This window comes from Mytilus edulis, chromosome 1 (genome assembly GCF_963676685.1).
Source record: "Mytilus edulis chromosome 1, xbMytEdul2.2, whole genome shotgun sequence".
Taxonomy (NCBI): domain Eukaryota; kingdom Metazoa; phylum Mollusca; class Bivalvia; order Mytilida; family Mytilidae; genus Mytilus; species Mytilus edulis.
In genome coordinates, this window is record NC_092344.1 from 20,263,313 (window position 1) to 20,287,764 (window position 24,452).

At 31.6% G+C, this 24,452-nt stretch overlaps 3 protein-coding genes across 11 annotated transcripts in view; 2 read left to right on the forward strand and 1 right to left on the reverse strand.

The window, feature by feature from the left end:
• Positions 1–1,392: 1,392 nt before the first annotated feature.
• Positions 1,393–12,675, forward strand: LOC139526727 (ADP-sugar pyrophosphatase-like). Of its 3 annotated transcripts, none has more exons than XM_071321904.1 (10): positions 1,393–1,416; positions 4,053–4,120; positions 4,911–4,957; positions 7,357–7,464; positions 7,816–7,911; positions 9,310–9,365; positions 10,197–10,242; positions 10,860–10,868; positions 11,933–11,986; positions 12,568–12,675. In XM_071321904.1, exons 1-10 carry the CDS (start codon positions 1,408–1,410, stop codon positions 12,660–12,662), a joined length of 588 nt encoding a protein of 195 aa, XP_071178005.1. In that variant the 5' UTR covers positions 1,393–1,407; the 3' UTR covers positions 12,663–12,675. The 3 variants fall into 3 exon arrangements, with proteins under 3 accessions (XP_071178005.1, XP_071177999.1, XP_071177994.1); XM_071321898.1 differs by lacking the exon at positions 1,393–1,416 and adding an exon at positions 1,603–1,815 and having other exon boundaries at positions 10,860–10,956; XM_071321893.1 differs by lacking the exon at positions 1,393–1,416 and adding an exon at positions 1,603–1,815.
• A 5,439-nt stretch (positions 12,676–18,114) lies between these two features.
• Positions 18,115–23,167, reverse strand: LOC139526797 (ubiquitin thioesterase OTU1-like). 2 transcript variants are annotated; one of them, XM_071321955.1, is made up of 2 exons: positions 23,079–23,167; positions 18,115–20,068 (listed from the first exon to the last, which is right to left on the reverse strand). In XM_071321955.1, the coding sequence occupies exon 2, from the start codon at positions 20,053–20,055 to the stop codon at positions 19,129–19,131; it is 927 nt and encodes a 308-aa protein (XP_071178056.1). In that variant the 5' UTR covers positions 20,056–20,068; positions 23,079–23,167; the 3' UTR covers positions 18,115–19,128. The 2 variants fall into 2 exon arrangements, with proteins under 2 accessions (XP_071178056.1, XP_071178063.1); XM_071321962.1 differs by having other exon boundaries at positions 23,039–23,109.
• The window catches only part of LOC139526743 (6-phosphofructo-2-kinase/fructose-2,6-bisphosphatase-like), a 47,619-nt gene continuing 46,078 nt past the window's right edge, over positions 22,912–24,452 (forward strand). For 2 of the 6 annotated variants that reach the window (XR_011665172.1, XM_071321925.1), the window contains exon 1: positions 23,123–23,208. Coding sequence is in view for 4 of the 6 variants with exons in the window: in XM_071321925.1 (XP_071178026.1) it covers positions 23,172–23,208 (37 nt within the window). In the remaining 2 variants the exon portion in view is untranslated. Of the gene's footprint in view, positions 23,017–23,122; positions 23,209–24,452 lie in introns of those variants that run through there. The other 4 variants (XM_071321950.1, XR_011665164.1, XM_071321917.1 and 1 more) reach the window with 4 other exon arrangements.

A 24,452-nucleotide genomic window follows, 5' to 3' on the forward strand; every position in this document is an offset into this window, starting at 1 on the left:
AGACAACAGGCTACCAATGAATCTTAAATGCAGTGTGGAGTATCTCACACCTGGAGATGGGCCTCAGCTGGCTCTTAAATAAAAATGTGTACTAGTTCAGTTCATCAACAGTTGTTGTGTCTTATCGTACTGATTAATGTTATTTGGAGAATTTGATGCTGATTGCAGTTCTGAAGGTTTCTGTTTAATTTATTCACAACTTTCATAGACTTTGGACAATTTGGAGAGTTGATATATCATGGGCACCTCTATTGTTGATAACTATATACAATTTGGAAATTAGTATGGCGTTCATTATCACTGAACTAGTATATATTTGTTTAGGGGCCAGCTGAAGGACGCCTCCGGGTGCGGGAATTTCTCGCTACATTGAAGACCTGTTGGTGACCTTCTGCTGTTGTTTTTTTATTTGGTCGGGTTGTTGTCTCTTTGACACATTCCCCATTTCCATTCTCAATTTTATATGTTGCTCTCTAGTTGTCTTTTGTTTATTTTTGTAGTTTGGAAGCTTGCTTTGTAGTATAACCATTAGGATTTGTATAGTTGGTATAATTGACATTTCTGTTTATTCATGAAAAAAATAAGTGTTGAAACTTAAATTCAGAAATTATTGCATGCACTTATTGTTTTGATTTTAAAAGAATGGACAAAAATGTGAGATAAATTATTGCAATTTCAAGAAAATCTGCATAAGATATCAGAATGTAAGTTCTTAATATTGCGATAATCACACAGCTACATTTTTCCAATTAATAAAACCCTCTCAATAATTTCTGAATTTACAACTAGGTCAGCTATCAAACATGGCCATGTGACATTTGCCTGCTGTTTCAGGTGGCTTAAACCTCATCAATTTGTTAAAGTTTGTGATTACGTTTTGATCACCACCCAAGTCATGGTCGATTTACTATGGAATAATTGGAAGGACTAGTGTAGAGATCCAACTGGAAGGTGTCTTCATACCTTAACCTCAATTCCATGGTTCATTGGACAAAGTTAAGTTCTGTGGCTTGACTTTTTTCTCAGATACTGTAAGAAAAGAGCCACTTTATTGGACTATATATAAAAAATAATCTGAATCAAGATTCTCGCCGGCATACCCTTGGAACAGTATATTAGTTCCTGTCATAACTTAGTGCTAAATTAAAAAAAAATGATTGAATAAAATTCTGAAAGACAACCGCCTCCACCCTCCTCCCCTTTCCATTTTTGTCTCTGATTATGATAAGATAAAGTTTCAAAGTTTTTAAGTTTACCTATAAGGCTTAATGGTAAACTATTATGTGTCATCAAAGACATACAAAATTCGTGGTGATATGATTGCTGTCACATATTTGACCAATCTTTTATTGTTGAAATTTTAATCTCCTAAGAGGTTCTCCCAACCTGAGAATTGGTCTCTCAACCATGAACCATGTAAGTTTTTGAAAAAATAGACTTTATTTCGAAGCTACAGAAGAGAGGAAACTGCATAATTAATTATGAAAATAACTATTTTTTAGCTGAAAGGGTATCCACGAAAATTTACGAGATATAAATTACTTTCTTTACCGAAATTAAATTTCCCGCAACTTTTACTTTTTTCTTTCGGAATCTACCTAGGTTTTCTTCTAATCTTACGTAAATGTCATGATTGTTTATCAACAACACGTTTCTATTTCAGTAGCGCATATTTTAAAACAAATACGTGTTAAAATACTCAATAGCCATTTAAAGAGTTCTTCAAAAGTTCGTAATATCTCAGTATCTGCAGTTGTGAGAAAGAAAATGACTGACAATAATGAAATCCGCCAGAGTCGTTTTGTGAAAGAGGAGGTATAATATATAAATGTGACATGTACTGCTATTTGACTGTTGTTCTCTCGTTGAAATCACAGCCACATGTTCTTATAATCTTTAGATCTTTTGGGACTACTATATTTTTCCAATCATGGATACGAAGGGACACAATAACACAGGGGAAGATCCAACCATTTGGGTTGTTTAACCCAGGATAAGGGGGTTCTTAATTGGGACCACCTTAGGCTAAGTTATAAATATTTGGACTTAGAAGGGGTTATAACGTTTTCTACAGTTTTTTTTTACAACTGTGAAAACTATGTGTGGTCAACATTTGGTTTCGGGACAATGACTTTAGTATAAGTAAATAGAAATCAACGAAATTTAAACACAAGGTTTATGACCACAAAAGGAAGGTTGGGATTGATTTGGTGGGTTATGGCACCAACAGTTTAGGAATAAGGGGCAAAAAAAGGGCCCAAGTAAGAATGTTTCTAGTTTCAAGACAATAACTTGTGGAATAGTGTATGGATCTCTCTGAAATTATACCACAAGTTTGCATTACACAAAGGGATGGTTAGGACTGGCTTCACAGGGTTATGTTTCTAACCTTTTAGGAATTAGGGGCAAAAACACTGGAAAATAAGAGTTTCCTTGTTAATGGACAATTATTTTTAGTACCAAACATAATTTAAAAGCAGTGTAAGGGAGGTAATTCAAACACAACATTGACAATTACCTCCCTTACACTGCTTATAAATTATGTATTAAGAATGTTGTATTGTCTTGATGTGATTAGCTGTCAATTTATTTTTAGGAGTTACTATTTTAAAAAATGCTGATTTATAAGGAATATCTATTCTAAGCCATGATTATGTATGTCATTTTCTATTTTAAGACTGAATGATGTATTTAAGTGGGTAACTATGGTTGCAAACTTCATTGGAAATTTGAATTGAGATTATGACCATATCTTAAGGGAAAGAATTTTTGGAAAAAGGAGGGGGAGATGGAAAAAATATTGGGGGGGATCAGATTTCAGAAATTATAAAAGAAAATTTCTTTTTGCCCCCCAAAAAAGGGGGGGGGGAGTATTTGTTTTATGGGGAAAAGGGGGGGGGGGGGTCTATTTGTAACAGCATAGTGCTTTCCTTAATAGCAAACAAAAATAATATAAATTCTAATCCTATAACCAATTTTTAGTTCTTTGGCTACAGTTATTCTGTGTCAAATATTTAATTACAATCCAAAATCAGACCTGTATCAAGTGAATATTGTGTTCATTTTTGCCCCAACTGTTCAGGGTTGGACCTATGCTATTGTATCCAGCTTTGCTCAGCAAAGCAGTTTATTTTACATACACACACACACACATCGTCTTTTGACGCTCTTTAAAAAACAGAAATGAGAATCAAACAGTTAACCAACAGTGTGTCAAATTTGGTTAGATATTTAATATATATTTAATATTTTTCTAATTAGTAAGCAAGAAAACCTGACAAGATGAAACATTCACCTTATCAATCTGCCTATAATGAATAAACTTTTTTAAGGTCTTTTTCCTTTTTTCTTAATCTCAATTTTCCAGAAATTTTGCCACTTATTTTAGAAACTTGCATTTTAAAGTTAGCTTTCAAATTGCTTTGAATGAACACTTTTAAAAAAAAAGTTATGTCACATCATCTTGCACAACTTTCGATGACACAAAATAAAATGGAAAAAAATGCAACAACAAATTGATATATTATACCACCAAATTATTGCAAAAAAATAAGAAAAGATGAAGAAATAAAAATATACTAGTCACATTCAAAATGGTTTGCATATGACAAATCTATATTGCGACACTTTCTTTATTGTATGATTAAACATTGAGAAATTTTAAACCTGAATAACAGATGCATTTCATATAGGAAGATGTGGTATGAGTGCCAATGAGACAAATCTCCATCCAAATAACAATTTATAAAAGTAAACCATTATAGGTCAAGGTACAGCCTTCAACACCATTCCTTGGCACACACCAAACAACAAGCTATAAAGGGCCCCAAATTTAACATCATCAGTAGCCAAAAAATAAATTGTAATAATATTGTAGTTATAGAACAAATTTAAGATTAGTCAAAGTAAACTTGCATGTCAACAGCATCTAAAGTTTAAGTAGCATTAGAATCAATATATTTTTTACCATATATATGAAGGGTGTTTCAAAAAGGGTACAGAGCTTATGGAATTGACAAGTCTGAAAGAATTCATTGACTACTCTTTTTAAGGAGATTTCACGTGGAAAATGGTTGTCACTCAGTCAGATCACATACACAGACCCTACCGGAAAGGAAAGGTAAATCTATGAATGAAGTATTACAGTATAACTTCAATCGTCTCTTTTATCAATAAAATGCATGGATATATCTACCAATGTATATATTGAAGAACAATTGTAAAAATATAAGATAAAATTGAGAATGGAAATGGGGAATGTGTCAAAGAGACAACAACCCGACCAAATAAAAAACAACAGCAGAGGGTCACCAACAGGTCTTCAATGTAGCGAGAAATTCCCGCACCCGGAGGCGTCCTTCAGCTGGCCCCTAAACAAATATATACTAGTCCAGTGATAATGAACGCCATACTAATTTCCAAATTGTACACAAGAAACAAAAATTAAAATAATACAAGACTAACAAAGGCCAGAGGCTCCTGACTTGGGACAGGCGCAAAAATGCGGCGGGGTTAAACATGTTTGTGAGACACTACAGTTGTTATGATACAGAATATTTTCTCATGTATAAAGAAAAAAAGCCTGATATAAGTAAGATAGTTGTCAATTTAACTTACAAAGACCTACCATACCCTCCTGGAATGTTTTTGGGGGTGATAATATATCTTACACTTCTTCTTAAGTTTTAATGTTGAAACAGATTCATATTTTGTTTATGTCGAGTTATAACATTCATTGATTTTATACAGTATACGTAATATGAATATTAAAAATATAGGGAAATCATAGAAGAAACTGGTGAATGAGATTAATATACCCCTGTTTCTGCAAGTCTATCACTCCAATTTCAATGAAAACAAAAATAACAGTTTGTGATATATCATGAAAAAAACGCCATTTCTATTTCTAGAACTTGGGAAGCTGTTTCTAGGACAACTTCACAGACGGGATCGGATGGTAAATATGAATCAGTTACCAAAAATATATAATTTTTTTTCAATATGAAATTCTTATTTATTCTAGAAATAAAAATATCTTATTTCCAAAGAATAAAGGTTTATAGTTTTTATACGACCGCATAAAATTTTGCGGTCGCATATTGATGTCAAGTCTTCGTAGTCAGGGTCGTCCGAAGACGGATGGTTTCCGGATAATAACTTTAGTATAAGTTAATAGAAATCAATAAAATTTTAACACAATGTTATAACCACAAAAGGAAGCTTGAGATTGATTTTGGGGGTTATGGTCCCTAAGGTAAAGGAAAAAGGGTCCAAAAGGGGCTCAAAACTAGCATTTATATAGTGTCAGCTAGTACAAAAAATTGTGTATAAGTACAATGTATTTCAATTGTTCTGAAATTGTACCACAATTTTTAATACCATATAAGTATAAGGTTGGGATATATTTTGTGGGTTATGGGACAAACAGTCTAGGAATAAAGGGCCAAAATAGGGCCAAAAACAAGCATTTATGTGGTTTCAAGATAAATAAATTGGAGTTATCTTTCTTTGTCCAGAATGGTTGTTGTATCACCTAAAACCAATGCTTTAATTATGAAATCTTCTTTGAAAATTGGAGTTATCTTTCTTTGTCCAGAATAGTATTTGAATCAACTTAAATCAATGCTATATACAATATACAATGCAATATTCACTTTACTCCCAACTGATAAATTAAAGCAGTCTTTAACATTCAGTGATTACAAGCTCTTTGATTACCATTCTAGGGATATGCCCCTTTACAAATGGAAAAATTGAAGATTTTTTAGTTTCTGTTCTCTTAACTTAAGTTTGTCTCAACTAAATTTAATGAAATGTGTATATAATACTTATTACCTCTAAACTCAGTTTAAGTTCATTTTTTGGCAGCTTCACTTTTACAGTTCTTGAGTTATGTCCCTTTATAACGTTATATGCTAGCGGGGGCATCATCTGTGTCCCTTCGGACACATTCCCCATTTATTTTTTTAGAAGTAACTATTACTAGTAATTAACATTAATTTTAACCATGACTGTATGACATTTTATATTTTAATATTTTATGATATATTTAAATGAGTAGTTATTGTTGCAAACTCCATTAGAAATTTGAATTGAGATCATTTTTGGAATAAGGTAAAGGGGGAGTTCAAACAAAAATTGGGTGTGTGGGGGGGGGGGGGGGGGGGGGTTCAATATTTCTCATTTCAGATTTCAGAAATTAAAAAGAAAATTTCTTCAAATAAGTTTTTTTTTGAGAGGATTAATATTCAACAGCATAGGGAATTTCTCATTTCAGATTTCAGAAATTAAAAAGAAAAATTTCTTCAAATAAGTTTTTTTTTGAGAGGATTAATATTCAACAGCATAGGGAATTTCTCATTTCAGATTTCAGAAATTAAAAAGAAAATTTCTTCAAATAAGTTTTTTTTTGAGAGGATTAATATTCAACAGCATAGGGAATTGCTCATTTCAGATTTCAGAAATTAAAAAGAAAATTTGTTCAAATAAGTTTTTTTTTGAGAGGATTAATATTCAACAGCATATAGGGAATTGCCTCATTTCAGATTTCAGAAATTAAAAAGAAAATTTGTTCAAATAAGTTTTTTTTTTGAGAGGATTAATATTCAACAGCATAGGGAATTGCTCAAAAGCAAAAAAATAACTTCAAGTTCATTAGGCCACATTCATTCTGTGTCAGAAACCTATGCTGTGTCAACTATTTAATCACAATTCAAATTCAGAGCTGTATCCAGCTCGAATGTTGTGTCCATACTAGCCCCAACCGTTTAGGGTTCGACCTCTGAGGTCGTATAAAACTGCACCCTGTGGAGCATCTGGTTTATATCTACATTTTATATAACTCAAATTTATCAGACTTAATGATATTTCAATCAGACTAATGATCACTATTGATACATTTTCCCAAGCAATCTGAGAAACAATTGAAATTTATCAAGAATAAAATGACTTGTTGACAGTGCCCTGTAGGAATAACTCTGTCTGTTCATCAGTCTGTCCATCTCTCTATCTTTGCACTTCTATAAAGGAGATCAAGTCATGATTGCCTCAACTGATTTTCAAAAATTTGTATACACAATGTTTATGAATGTTAAAGAATTTTTGTGAAATTTGGACAAGAATTGAAAATTTAATAATGAATTGGTGGAAAAATTCCAGAGTATGAATTGATCCCATATGAAAAAGAAATGTTCGTGAATGTTTTGAAAATTGGCTGTACAAAAACTTTTATAATTGTCTTTTAAAATAAATTACAAATTTTGAAAAATAATTTATAATAATATTACTTTGTTTGTTTTATTGTTTTACCATGATTTGATGGATTGTGGTTAAAGATACATGTATTTTATTTTACAGCTGTATGTGTGATAGCCATACTTAAAAGGATGTTGAAATATGATTGTTTAGTCCTTGTCAAACAGTACAGACCCCCAATGAAATGTTACACACTGGAATTCCCTGCTGGTAAATACATATCTATCAATATAATCCATTCCTTGCAGAGTCTGGAATCAACATATTTTCTAGCCAAAGGTTACAATCTACCCCTTCCTCTTGTAGTTTCCATTATGTGAATAAACATATATTAAATGATGTTCAGAAATAACAATAAAGGAACATGGAAATTACTCATTATAACTAGGAAATTTTATTTTTTATTGAAGTGATAATTAAAATCAATATAGACTTCTTTGAAGACAGTTCTATAACTTTTTCAAAATTGGGAATTGTGTGAATCACTTTTTAGAAAAGCTAATTATCATTTTCTTGTTTTAATTTGAATATAGAATATTGATAAAGACAGTTCATTTTTAGGATTAATTGATCCAGATGAAACAGCAGCAACATGTGGTCTAAGAGAATTGAAGGAAGAAACCGGTTACATAGGAACACTGAAACATGAATCACCAGGTACTTTCTCTGCACCAGAACCATAAGTTTATACAAGAATATTAAGGTGGTACCCAACACCTTCACTAAAATTAATTTGACTCCTTTAATTTTCATAAAATTTTGACAAAGAATTCACTTTGACTCTTTGACAAAAATATGAAAATTTAAAAAAATTTGAACCAACAGTTTTATCAGAAAAATTACACTCGTTATATAGCAGTTCGACAAACACTTATTTTGATCATTGAGAAGCTTAATATTTCCTTAAAAACACAACGTAATTAAAACGTTTAGCTGATTTGACAGAGTTATCTCCCTGTAGTGTTAGGTACCACCTTAAAACATAAGTCAGTAGGTATATACTGAATCCCAGCACCATCACTTGAAAAGCTGTTGTAATATAAAAAAATTGTCAGCTTAGACTGAAGACTTAAAGGCATTCATATTATACGTATGAAATACAGATTTTATCAGAACTACTTAACCTATTTAACAAAAATATAATCTTCTCTATTCAGTCTACTGATAGGAATTGATGTCACTTTAACTTTATTTTCGCTATAGTACAACATGTGATAAAACAAAAACAAAATATTGGATATTCTTTTGATGCTCGGCATGGTTCTATTGGATGAACATAGGCTCTGCAGACGTTGGTCTTGATTGTATTAATGCTTAGTTCTCCTTAGAAAGTGCTTTCTGTATAGATATTGAAATAGAACCATAATTTTGTTTTACATGTGTTATAACTACTGTGGATGTTTTATCATTCCTTGATAACAATTTTCGTTGATTTTTTCGTGTATTGGTAAACAACAAAATTTAATGTTGAATGAATAACTTTTTTTTTAGGCTTGTATGCAGACTACATTGAAACCACAAAATTAAATATACATGAACATACAAATTTCCCTTCATCCATGAAAATTGCTACCCATGAAAAATAATTGAATCCCCAGTATCTAATTTAAATAAATTCATAAGATAATGCTACCCTACATTACTATGACCATATTGTCCCTTATAAATGTCAATCATTGTCAGTAACATTGTTGTATTCTGTCTGAAGAGTTAAGCAGGATCAATATAAAAAAGAAGATGTGGTATGATTGCCAATGAGACAACTATCCACAAAAGACCAAAATGACACAGACATTAACAACTATAGGTCACTGTACAGCCTTCAACAATGAGCAAAGCCCATACTGCATAGTCAGCTATAAAAGGCCCTGAAGTTTGTCAGGAAGAGCTCATAGAAATTTTTAAAGTTTTAAAATTTCTTATGTATATTCTTTAAGCTACATATATCCCTTAATGAAATCTTTGTGTAAAAATTACAAGTATACGACAATGCTCCAACATTAGATATCAACACAACATACATTGACAATCATTAAATGAGTATATTTATTTCAGTTACTTGTTTGGACCCAGGGATTGGTGGGACAACATGTCATTTGATAACAGCAGAAGTAAGTTTTACAGATAGTGACATGATGAAATGATACTTAGTTAAACACTGTACATGTATATACATATACAGTTCACTCTTGTTATCTCAAACTCTTTTATCTCAAATTTCATTTTATCACAAATTAAAATATCTGTCTTTTTGATGTAGATTTGCATTATATATACTCTGATAAATCAAATTATATTTGTCAGTCTATTTACTTTGAAAATAATGAGTGCTGACTGTATACATATTAAGAAAGAGTTATAGCCCTCTTCTAAATAGTGACTGACAAGACACATATGATAGTTTTGTAACCCTTGTTTATCTTTCTGTGCTATAACTAGAAAAAGACCTTATAAAAGCATTGCTAAATATGCTCTATCCATACAACATATACAGTATTTCATTTCTAGAGTAAAAATAACTTAGTTCTTTGTTAATCAAATAATGGATAAATGTCAACAAAAACAATAGAAAATTTGGTTTCTGCAAAGAGAAACCATAATAAAAGCATGAATAGAAGGATATTAAGTGTTCTTTAACCAGAATGCTATCAATATAACTGCTGGGTTGAAATGATAATCACTGTGTCTCTGGAAAATTAATACATAGATGACTTTCAAATTTGTGCTATTTCCCATTAATTTCTATGTCACAATGTTTATGTTTTTGAATCACAGTAAGAACCAATTGTTCCATGATGTTATGTACTCAGATTGACATTTGAATGGAAGATTTAACTTAATTATATCCTATCAAAATTTATTTATTGTATTTAACCTAGTGAATGATAAGCCTCTTTAAGATGTCATTAGAATCAATAATGCTTTATTATATCATTTTACAGATTGATGGAGATATTGATAGTAATATTCATCCCAAAAATAAACTAGGTACGTTCATACAAATAAACATATCTTGATAAGATTGCATTATTGATTTATATGTTGGAACATTGAAACACCCCATCTCCACCATTTTTAAAATGGCTGGATCCGCCCCTGTAATGTACTGTTTCCTGCTGGAGAATATGAGCAAAGAGACTTTAAAACATAATGTTATGTAATGGTTTCCTGAACATTGATGCACACTATTGTTATGAAAAGTAACGCTAGAGTTACATAGCTAAGAATCTATAGAATCATAAATCATCTCAACTAGCAAGACATTATTTTTATATGTTTTAAAGTCTAACAAAGTTAATAACCCTTGAGATAAGAGGCAGAGGGGTTGTTGGGAAAAAAAGCTATGATTACCGCATACATGAAATGAATTGTGTATCTTGATCAAATTAAGCAAGATACAAATTATATATAAGAAAATGATCTAACATAATAGTTCCTTAAAGTCACATTTTGAATACAAAAATAAAGAGTACCTACAAAAAAATCCTACATAAATGTATTATAAATATAAAATACTTAACATTTGTTCACATCAATACATTTTACTGTCAAATTCTTTATTATACTTTGAAATCTTATTTTTTATGTTTGTTTGTGGAAAACAGAAGAGTCAGGTGAGTTACTTACAAGGATCAGAACTGGGGGATATATAATTGGGATAACTATAAGTCAGTGTAATCTGACCCTGCAAGACCCTCATGGGTAGTCAAGTTTGTTATAAAAACCTCATTGTCAGTGTAGGTTGCATTGACAATTTATTAAAGTTTGTTATTTGCTCATTATAAGAGGACCCATTTGTTGAGTTTCATTATGAAGTTTGTGATTCGGTGAGATTAAGGGGAACAACTAATGGTTAATTATGATATTTGATGATCAGTTGTATAAGTATTGGCACATCTTATTTCAATGAAGATCTTTCTACCCACACTTAGGGACGACATTATAAGTTTAATGTATGATAAAAAACTTAATTCACATAGTTTTTTCACTACCCCCCCTTCTTTACTTAATTTGGGAAAAATTGATTTACCTATATGGGTATATGTAAAATCGATTTTGGATTAACAAAACTTGCAGCAATATTGACCCCCCACCCCCAAACTATTTGATTTAAGTTTTTTATCCTACATTGATCTTTTGATGTCGTCCCTTACAGTCATGGTTTTTTAATGTTAAAACTTTTTAATAGTTTTAATGCATGATTGAGATTATTTTAACATGAGGCTTTTTAAAGGGAAGCAACTAATGATCAGTTTATGAGTTATCTCCCCTTATTAAATATTAATCAAAACTTATTTTTTTTAATTCAATCAAAAAAGCATTCTTTAAAATAATCATACAAGTTTTGAAAAGGGTGTGAAAACATTACAAAAAAATAGAATATCTGAGACAGTTTCATTATAAATGGTGATGGTGTGTAAATATAAGAAGATGTGGTATGAGTACCAAGAAGAAATCACATCCAAGTCACTATTTGTAAAAGAAAAACCATTATGGTTCAAAGTAAGGTCTTCAACACAAAGCATTTGCTCACACGGAACAACAAGCTATAAAAGGGCCTAAAAAATGTCCATGATTTTATTTCCTTTAAATTTGTTGATACATGTACATGCTTATTTAGGGGTGCGTTTTTTAGTCCGCAAGATACGGTATTACATTTATTTTCATTCTGTTTCAGAGTTTATAGAAGTATTATGTATTCCTACAGATGAACTTCTTAACAAATTAAATGGTAAGCACATATATATTTCTATATTTTTTTAAAAATTTCCAAAGAAAAATAGAGATTCTTTCAAATCTTATATACCTCAATTATAATAGTAGAGGGTGGTGGGCTGTGTTTGTCCATCAGTCCATCCATATCCATTGTCAAGTTAAATTATGGTTTGATCTACTTGACAATGCAGTTATGGTCACATATATTTGAAAAAAGTACACATTTGTATTATGATGTTAACTTTTAAAAACAATTTACCAAATAAGTTGTACATTCACTGATCATGTTTAGGTATTTGTTCGAAGAATGACTTCATTTTTGACTGTCAGATTGAAATTGATTAGCTGTATTGTATATGACCACTTTTTGAAACCTCCATACGTCTTCTCACTGTTTGCCAACACTTTGAATTTTTCTACATGTTGAGTGAAAATAGTATAAGACTTATTTGGCAGTTGTCGTTCAATAAGGTTACTCATAAGTTCTTATACCTTTTATAAATACTGGTATTGTTAATGTATTACTTCATAAGAAACATATTTGTTTCTTTATTTCAATTTAAAAATTAATATTACAATTTTTTATTTTTATTTCAGACTTTACAAAACAAGGAGTTGTAGTGAATACAATGGTATACTCGTATGCAATAGCGATGGAACAATCAAAGAAGACAAAAAATAAATCTTTATGATAAAATTACCAAATTGTGTTATAATTTAAAGAGAAAGAAACAAGAACAAAAGATAATTTGATGGATCCTTCCACCTCATTAAGCAGAATATATTGTTTTAGTAGGAATATTACAGCAAAGGCGGATCCAGGGGAGGGGGGGAGCCTGGGCCCCCCCTTTCGTGGGAAAAATTTGGTTGATTATATAGGGAACCATTGAAGCATGACTGGAGCGGGCCCCCACTAAGGTCAGTCAGAGGACCCCCCCATTAGGAAAAGTTCTGGATCCACCACTGGCTGTTTACATAGGTCCTTAGTCGGACCACCAAAATTTGGCAACTGAATGACACAATATTATTATTTCACAATAATAATTGTAAAGATCAGTAGTAGTAAGACCAGCGGAAAGGATTTCAAGCACTCTACTATTAATAAGACCTTTACACATGTCTAGATTTATTTCTTACACTAACCTGACTCATGTCTATTGTTCTGGACCACATTTTCATGGTTCAGTGACTGCTTTAAAATGTTAATATTTTTGTCATGAGAATTTCTCAATTATTATGAGTAATAGGACAACTAGGTTTGGTATAAGGGTTCCTTGTAAAGTGTACTTGTCCATCAGGCAGGGTTTACCTAACATTGACCTCATTTCATGGATGAGTGATCAAGTTTTAATTTTGCATGGTTATGTCTGTTTCCCAGTAGGCAAAATGTATGTGGTATATATATTCAGGAATGATTGCAAGGTGTACATAATTGAAAAACAAAAGGGGTATCCATCAATGACATACAGGTTTCATCTGACCTTTACCTCATTTTCATGTTTCAGTGATCCATGTCAAGTTTTTGTGTTTTGGTATGTTCTTCAAATACTATATGCAATAGGGCAGCATATATATTTGGTGTCTTGAATGATTATAAGCTGTACATATCTGTTCGGCTTGTATCATCTTACCATGGTTTCGATTTCATGGTTTGGTTCCCATCTCATATATACAATAAGTAATAGGTCAACTATATTTGGTTTATTTGTGTTTTGGTAGGTGGTGTGTTCTGTCCAAATTTTGGACTATTTCTCGTATCCTTTTTATGTACTATTAAAGTAGTTTCTCTTGGATGTCCAGGAAAGAGACAACAATATTATGTAATGTGATTAATACCAGCTGTTCAATCATCAGTTAAGTAACTATAATAATGTCATACCACAAGATCCGTTTATTATTTGTCTTTTTTAAGTCTCACAGCATGGTCTTGTCTTTTCCAGTTTATAATTTTGATCTTTAATCAATCTTTATAAAGTTGCAACAGTAATTGCAGCTGCATCGGTACAATGAAATTTTCAAGCTTATGGAAACATGAAAAATGAAGTTGCTATTATTATAATATGTATTCATCATGTTCATCAGCTACCAATATGTAGTCAGTCCTTTGGTACCAACATAATTTATAACATATTGCCTAAAATTCTTTGTTGATATTTAGATTACAAAGAAACTACAAATGTACCATTTGAACTTCTTCAGACAAAGTTGACCTTGTAATTGTATGATATAGCTATTCTTTGTAGGTCCATTTTAAAATTAGTCCTATATATATTTATACATCTGTGACTTTCAAATGTTTTGGTTTGAGTATTCCTGATGAAGGTAAATTCAGAAAACTGTGATATTATTGTTTTCGTTTCAAGAATCATATTTGGGTCCATTTATATATAACAATCAATGGGTACCAGCTAATTGTAAATAACCTTGATGATACAGATACTTTTAGATGTTCTGTTGTTTATTGTTGGGTTTCTGCTTCCATGTAAAAGTACGAAAATATGTTATGATTGCCAATGAGACAACTTTCCACAAGAGACCAAATGACAGAAATTAACAACAATAGGTCACCCTATAGCCTTCAACAATGAGGTAAACCCATTCCATATAGTCATCTGTTCATGTAGATGATACAGTTTTGTTATCAGAGTCTTACAAAATCAACTGGATACTTTATCTGAATACTGTGAAGTGTAGAAATTGAAAGTGAATGTATAAAAAAGTAAAATTGTAATTTTCTCTAAAGGGAGACTACCTAATAATGTTCAGTTTAATTATAACGATATTGTACTAGAAATTGTTAATGAGTTTACTTATTTAGGTGTCTTATTCAGTAGAACAGGAAGTTTTTTAAAGGCAAAAAAACACAAGCAAAAAAAGCCACATGTGCTATGTATGATGTTATCAAAAAAGGAAGATTGCACAATCTTTCTATTGAATGTCAGATCGAATTGTTTGATAAGATTGTTAAACTTATTTTAATTTATGGTAGTGAAGTCTGGGGTTTTGGTAATAATTTCGGTTATAGAAAGGGTTCATATGTAATTCTGCAAACTTTTGCTTAAGGTTAAAAATTCTACACCTAATTCTATGATATATGGAGAATTGGGCAGATATCCTTTGGAAATTGATATAAAACTCTGTATAATTAACTACTGGACAAAATTATTGTCTGGAAAACAAGAAAAACTTCCTGCAATTCTATACAAGTACTCATTGTATAAATATAAAAATGATATTACTTGGTTAAAAAATGTTAAATCCATTCTTGATGAATCGGGTTTGTCATTTGTATGGGACACCCAATATTTTGTAAGTGATACATGGCTATATACTATTGTTAAACAAAATCTTGTTGAACAATTTTAAACAGAAATGGCAAACTGACGTGCTAGAATCGCCAAAAGCTTTAAACTATCGTGTGTATAAATTAAAGAAAACTGTTAATTTGAATATTATTTAAAAAATTTAGACGATAAATATTATTACATTAAGGAGACTGAGAACAGGAAATCATAGATTTCCCATTTAGACTGGTAGATGGCAAAATGTTGGAAGAGAAAATAGAAAATGCTTAATTTGCAATTCTGGCGATATCGGAGATGAATTTCATTATATTTTTATATGCTCTGTATTTAATGATAGTCGTAAACAGTTATTGAGAAAAAAATATACAAATCAACCAAATTCGTTGAAATTTAATGAACTGATGAATAATAAAAATCTTTCTGATCTAAACAGCTTGTGCAAATTTATAAGACTAGTCAATATGCAATTAGGCTCTCCTGGGTAGCTCATGTACTTGATATAATTAAGTTTAATATGTAAACTGTAATTTATGATATTTGATTCTCTCTTGCTTTCGTATAACTTTTGTATGTATGTACATATATATTATGTAATATTTATTGTGTGTATCTCTATACCAATGTAATTTGGTTTCTTGAGAAATAAAGATAAATATACAATGTAAAAAAAAAAATGTATATACGAAACAAGAGGCTCTCAAGAGCCTGAATCGCTCACCTGGTAAACAATGCCTTGGGCCATGTTTTTTGACGAAATAGAAAATAAAACACAAACTTTATTTTATACACCCTACTGATCATTCAAATGAAGTTTGGTTGAATTTGGTTGAGTAGTTTTAGAGGAGAAGATTTTTTAAAGTTAGCAAATATGATGAACAAATTGTGAAAATTGTCATTAAAGGACAATAACCCCTTAAGGGGTCAATTGACAATTTTGGTCATATTAACTTATTTGTAGATCTTACTTTGCTGATCATTTTTGCTGTTCACCGTTTATCTTTATCTATAATAATATTCAAGATAATGACCAAAAACTGCAAAATTTCATTAAAATTACCAATTAAGTGGCAGCAACCCAACAATGGGTAGTCCGATTCATCTGAAAATTTGAGGGCTGATAGATTTTGACCTAATGAACATTGTTATCCCATGTCAGATTTGCTTGAAATGCTTTAGTTTTTGAGATATAAGCCAAAAACTGCATTTTACCCCTATGTTCTATTTTTAGCCATGGCGGCCATTTTGGTTGGTTGGCCAGGTCATCGGACACAATTTTCAAACAAGATGCCCCAATGAGGGTTGTGGCCAAGTTTAGTTCAATTTGGCCCAGCAGTTTCAGAGGAGAAGATTTTTGTAAAAGATAACTAAAATTTATGAAAAATGGTTAAAAATTGACTATAAAGGGCAATAACTCCTAAAGGGGTCAACTGACCATTTCAGTCATGTTGACTTATTTTTAGGTCTTACTTTGCTGAACATTTTTACTGTTTACAGTTTATCTCTACCTATAACTAGAGGCTCTAAAGAGCCTGTGTCGCTCACCTTGGTCTATGTGAATATTAAACAAAGGAAGCAGATGGATTCATGACAAAATTGTGTTTTGGTGATGGTGATGTGTTTGTACATCTTACTTTACTGAACATTCTTGCTGCTTACAATTATCTCTATTTATAGTGAACTTGGCCCAGTAGTTTCAGTGGAAAATGTTAGTAAAAATTTACAAATTTTATGAAAATTGTTAAAAATTGACTATAAAGGACAATAACTCCTTAGGGGGTCAATTGACCATTTAGGTTGACTTATTTGTAAATCTTACTTTGCTGAACATTATTGCTGTTTACAGTTTATCTCTATCTATAATAATATTCAAGATAATAACCAAAAACAGCAGAATTTCCTTAAAATTACCAATTCAGGGGCAGCAACCCAACAACAGGTAATCCGATTCATCTGAAAATTTCAGGGCAGATAGATCTTGACCTGATAAACAATTTTACTCTGTCAGATTTGCTCTTAATGCTTTGGTTTTTGAGTTATAAGCCAAAAACGGCATTTTACCCCTATGTTCTATTTTTAGCCATGGCGGCCATCTTGGTTGGTTGGCTGGGTCACCGGACACATTTCAAACTAGATACCCCAATGATGATTGTGGCCAAGTTTGGTTCAATTTGGCCCAGTAGTTTCAGGAGAAGATTTTTGTAAAAGTTAACGACGCCGGACGCAAAGTGATGGGAAAAGCTCACTTGGCCCTTCAGGCCAGGTGAGCTAATAATATTCATGATAATAACCAAAAACAGCAAAATTTCCTTAAAATTTTAAATTCAGGGGCAGCAACCCAACAACGGGTTGTCCGATTCATCTGAAAATTTCAGGGCAGATAGATCTTTTTTACCCCATGTCAGATTTGCTCTAAATGCTTCGGTTTTTGAGTTATAAGCCAAAAACTGCATTTGACCCCTATGTTCTATTTTTAGCAATGGCGACCATGTTTGTTGATAGATCAAAACTTCGGATACAATTTATAAACTAGATACCCTAAGAAACATTCAGTTAAAGTTTGGAAGTATTTGGCCTAGTAGTTTCAGAGGAGAAGATTCTTGAAATAGTTGACGACGACGGACGCCAAGTGATGGCATAAGCTCACTTTGGCCCTTCGGGCCACGTGAGCTAAAAAGGCAATGACCTTAAATGACAAATGTAAAACAATTCAAACAAGAAAACTAATGTATATGTTATGTACAAAATAATGAAGAAAAAACAAATATGATATACAGCATATGCATGCAGACAGTACCCCAATCACATATGTAATATCTACATTGTAATAAAACGGCAAAAACAAAATATTGTTCAATTTAATAATAATAATAATATTAATACAAAATACTGAAAATATGACATTTTAAATAAATACAAATCTAGGTAAGTAACATATCAATTTAATATCCATACATTGAAGTTTAGATGTGAGTATTTCATAGAACATATGTTTCAGCTGATAAAAGGAATCGCACACACATTCATGCACATGTTAAACCCTAATGAAAACACCTGACTTTTTATTCATTTTAACACAGTCAAATTACAACAATGTAGACAGATTTGGAGATAAAGTCACTTACAATCCTACAAATTAATTTAAAGAGGAAACAATAAAATTGCTCTGATCAGACTGATCTACATTTGATGTTACATGTACATGTGTTATTACATATTACATCTGTTGAGTATGTTGCACAGTCAGTGATGGAACAGTCACAATCAGTTCTAGAATTAAATCAACAGGAGATTTCTCTTTCCCAAACAGTAAATTTTCTCACCTGACTATTGACCATATTATAATTAGAGTTACTTTCTATTTGAGAGTCAACTTGTACAGCTTTATATCTAACTTAGTTTTATGTTATTGAAGATGTACATGTAAATATTAGTAATATTTATGTGTTAGAGTGAATTTAATGAATTATCTCCCCTTACACTAGTGCACAATGTACATCTAAAAAAAATAATTAAAAAGGTGGTTTTTAACCTTAGAAATTGACAAATTTTGGAAAGTCAAAACATGACTCCTGCATTTTTTATTGGTTTGCATGTTCATGTATTTTATATAAAATTTAAAAAAAATGATACATGTATTGCAATTTATTTGCGTGATTGCAATACATAGGTATTTCATTTACAAGTACATTTTATCTTTCTTGTAAAATTAAGGGTGGATTTAAAATAAGTTACTTGAACAAGTAAGATTCTGACTTGCACAAGTGAATTGATCATCTGACTGATATGTTATGCCTATAACTGAGAGTAATACTGATGGTAACTCAATATCTATTACAAATTATACAATAAATTATCATTTAACTTCACCAAAGCTAACATGTCCAGAAGCTTTAGCATGCTTTTGAGCTTCACTCTGTCCTGTGAACATTCTTTGACAGATCAAACATTTGATAGAAAAATTAGTCACATCAGTATATTGTCTGGCCTGTCTAGCTTCAGTGGCAATTTCTTGTGCCTGACCAAGAATTGATGCATTGTCTGCAGGAAAAATTGTTTGAACAGGTAACGATGTGTCAAATGGTTCCAACACAAGAGGATCATAATGAACACCATCATATATAATAAGAACACGCTGGTCGTAATGGAGATCTTCTCCAAATCTATCTATTCTACAACTTTGAGTATCCACAACATCAATTTCTACATCATAATACTTGGATAATATTGAAATTTCTATAGCACCACCCCATGTATCATCCTTCATTATCCATTTACAATAACTAGAATTAGATTTTCCTAGGAACACATCAGAGTATGTCTGTGGATCACTCATCACAACACCAGCTATAAGTTGTCTAATGGATGGTGCATAATCTAAATCAATCTTTCCACCATTCATGACAGCATTAATGCTTGTAAACAAACAGGAGTTATTAGCTGGGACTACTTTTCTCATTAGAACCCCTCTCCCCATCAAATTCTGGTCCTGCATTACATCACCAATGTTTCTCTGCAATGTATTTCTAACAACTCTCTCCTCTTCAACAATAAGTGTGTCCCCTGATCTGAATGGCAGGGACGATAACAGTAAGTCTTCCTTTGACAGATCAATAGATTTGGGAGGATAACTCTGTCTAACTCTTATGTATTCCTTAGGAATTTTAGTCAGTTCTGATATTCTATCTTTGAGCTGTCCTACATTAGAGGACAATTTTAGCCCTGTTAAACTGTGCTGTCCAGTCTTGGTTTTACATCTTAGATTCAGTACCGTATTACTCATTGTTACACACAATCTGTAAATACAAATGTAGAAAACATATTAATTATTGATCAGTTAAAAATGTCTTCTAGAATTCTATTTTGTTTCAAGTTTGTGTGTTTTAATTTGAATGCCCCCCATGAAAGGAAGGTCAAGTTAAGACAAACCCTGTCAGAAGGACTAGCACATCTTACATTTTTCTATTGAAAAAATTCAGTCCCTCAGTACATGTAGTAAATAATAACTTTGAATTTTTATAAATTACCACAAAAAATTATATGCTACTCAATTACTTTTTTAGTATTCTACATTGTATATTCAAATATGGTCCACCTTATATTATTACAGTAAAATTATTTATAGAATCTGGGCTGGCCTAATCTCATCAAACTAGAAAACTTGCATAATTTACCAATTGAAAAGGTCCAAAATACAAATGATTTTTAATAATTTGTCAAAAAAGTACAAATGTAGTAGCTTATTTTGAATTTAAAAAATAACCATAATTAGTAGAAGTACATGAATGACAGATCTTTTCTAAGATGCAATTCATGTTTATAGTCAGCAATTCAATCTTGTACATGTTGAATAGGGATTAACCATGTTTACAAGGATAGTTCATTCAGCTTGTTTATTTATCTACATTTCTTACAAAAAATTAAAATTTTGTATTTAATAGTTAAATACTTCATTTTTGTATATTTTTTATATACATGTAATTATAAGCCACACATAATTAAATTTTGAGGGAATGAGTGGTATACATGTACATGGACTAGCAGGTACCTTAAAATTTAAAGGAAAAACAGGTGCATTAGGAGGTGTATATCCTTGAGTCATCTTTCGTATCATATTTAACTTGTTTTATACAGATGACTGGCTGGTCCAGGGGGAGGGTTCTGGGGGTTGGAACCCCCTTTTTTTGGACGATCAATGCATTTGAATGGGGACATATAGTTGGAACCCCCCATTTGTCCTGGGTTGGGAACCCTCCTTTTTAAAATGGCTGGATCCGCCCCTGGATGAGATAAATATCTTAATCATCTAGTGATTTCCTTGTGACTAGCACAATGTTTATCAAGACAAAGCTTTATTAAGAGTGAGTCAATACAGACTATTGGTACATTTGTATATGCAATACAATTAAAAACATAAGCTCTGAAGAGCTTTTAAAACCGACAAAAAGCACATTCAAAATCCTACTTCCAAAGTGAAATTTAGCTAAAAATAGTGAAATTTTGAAAATACTGACAATTCAGGGGCAATAACTCTAAAATAGGAAACAAATCTGAACCCTATATATATAAGACATTTCTTACATGACCTGAGACCTGGAGACAGTGTGTAAACAATAAAAAATAAAAAAAAAATAAAATAGTCTTGCAAGACGTCATAATTATTTGGACTAAACAAATCCGTACAAATAACTATTTCAGAAGGCAGTGTCTGCGCATACCCGCATGCGGGTACGAATAGTCGATTTGCCGGTCTTGGGCTGCGCGTACCCACATCCGGTTTTCTATTAAAATGCCATCGGATCGGGAATAAAACGTGAAATATATACGGAAATTATCGATAATATGGGGATTTCGTGTAGAACGAGTGAAGAGTATGAAAAAATTAAATAATATTTTCAAATTGTTTTTATTAAATAATGATACATAATAAACATTGCAAAGTTAAATGCACAATGATGGAAAATGAAACTGTACATTCCCTGTAAAAGAAAAACATGATAGAAATTAATACTATTATAAAATTTAAATGAAATTTTTAAGAATAAAATTTTAATAATTTAAAAATATACCCATATGATATTTTAAAATAATCTTTTAGTAAAACATAAAACAGAAACTGAAATTTTAAGATATATAAAACTACTAAAATTAAAGCTTGAGTTTATAAAAATTAAAGAAGCAATCAATAATGTCAATTTAAACCAATTATAAAAGATTCATGTAACTAATTAAGGTTTTGTCCATCTTTTAGTTACGCCAAGTATAATGTGGAAAGGACATTCCATTTGGAAAGTACTGAAATTAGACATATCCTTATAATCATGAACGATTTACAATACAAAAACTAGAAGTAAATGACATTAAAAAAAAAACTGAAATGAAACGCGGCAAATTCGATTAAAAACTACAATTTAAAACAAAAACCTTGTATTTGCCCTTTTTCCTGTCGAATTTGTTTGGAATTGTTTCCCACCATGAATGCAGGAAAAGTTTATTCTTTTGTAATTTAAATCTTCTTTTAAATTTTAAATTTTTGTGCTCCCGGTTCTTCTTTTCTCTGCGGCTTCTATAACTGATTTTGAATTTCTTTTATACAATTGTATGAAATTTAACGCCTGATAGTTCTGTACAATTTTTTCTAATTGAATTATTCATGATAAGTTTGAAATGTCTTCCCCACAGTTATAATAGCACTCTCTTCCATTTTAAGAATATTTACTAACTGAGAAAAAAACTGTTCACTTACCTATATATATGCACGTGTATATATGTGTGTATATTTATAAAAATTCTGAGTAGTTTTAATCAATTTATTCACTAATTGCAACAAATTCCGTATATATTTCACGTTTCATTCCCGATCCGACGGTATTTTATTATAAAACCATATGTGGGTACGCGCAGCCTAGAACGGCAATTTGACTATTCGCACCCGCATGCGGGTACGCGCAGACACTGCCATTTCAGAATGCAGAATGTATTTATCAATTATATTTTGATCATCAAATTGATGACCTGAAAGAAATGCAAACAAAGTCGAAAGACAAGTGTAAATACTAATGGAACAGGAAGGGACTGGTTTTCAAGTTGTATTTTATCAGTATTTCAAATTATTGACCAGTATTTGCCAGAATTTTCCAGTTTTTCAACCCTGGTCTTGGATTTTCCTTGGTCAGTTTTTAGTTTGAGGGATTATTAGGCTTAATCTGTTGAATTGGATAACAATATAGGAGCGATATGTCAAGTAAGAACAATATATTTATTACCAATAATTTTGATTTCAGTCAATATTTGTTAAGAACAGACCTGTGAAGCTGTTGTTTTAGTTTGAAGTATATGCTTCCTTTGCAACGGAAGTGAGAAAAACGTCATTTATTATTGTGCACATTACAGAACCGGATGTCGCGTTTATCAGGAACTCCTCTGCCAAATAAAGGTAAAATAACGGATAAATCTTTAAATGATGTAATATTTATGAATTTTAATCGTTTAGAGATATATCAAGACCAATTAAGCACTCTTTAACTAACGTTATACATTACGTTTGAATCGATAAACGAAGAAAATGTTAAGGGCATTTTTAAAGGGGAAGTAACTCTTATCTTATCATATGAGCTTGTAGACTATTCATACTAAAAAAGTATTAAAATGGGTTGTAGTTAAAACTTAATGGTGACCAAATCCGTATTTACAGAGTCAGACTAATGCTAAAATGATAAATGCTTATTGGGAAAGAACCAGAGAACATTCTAGTCCAAGATACATGTACATGTATATTTTTTGGGAGCGTAGCTATGATACGACATCCCCAAATTCTGACAGTCCAAAAGTCTGACAAACTAATAGACTGACAGTCCAATAATCCAACAGTTTGTTAATAGTACAGTCCGATGATCTGACACGTAGCTGTGCTCAGGGCTCATGCTAGACTAGGGCGAAGAAGTCGCCTTCCTGACCGGCACTTCGCTTTCCCCGACCCCCAAAAGCGAAAAAAAGTCGCCCTGTTCTTGACGATACTCGCTTTCAGTTGCTTCCCTCATCGGACATTTTCAATTTTTACCAAGTTGATGAAACATCAATTTTTTATTGATAATTAAAGAAAATCAGACATAAATGATTCATTATCTTTAGAAAAGAGGTTGAAGCATTGTCTTCGCAGTGTGTAGCAGGTTATTTGATAAAAAATACACCTTTTTATCACTTCGCGCATTTTCGCAAGTTCCGGTGCTTGTTACTCGAAAAGGTACATCAACCTAAATTTCGGCGGCAAAATAAGTTTGTTACTTCATATATTTAAACGTGATAAAAGTTGCCTCCAGTAAATGTTTAATCCATTTATTGCATTAAAAACGTCATGTTCCTTTCCAAATAACTTGTCAAACATCGTTTATTTATGTTAATTTTCTTGCATTCGTCTGCCATTGACCGATTTCTAAACTACGAATGTGAACCGGACCAGCTATGACCGAAATCCGTACTTTTACAATAATTACTACGGACGCACGGATGGAACAGCTGACAGAAGAATATTGATCACAAAGGGAAAAATTACGCATTCCACACGCATTAAGAGACTTTTGGTTACATCTAATTGATTGGTGTATATAATTCCCTATATTTTTTATGGATTGTTTCAAACTATTGATTAAAGTTGCTTAACTCTGAGACTATTATACTAAT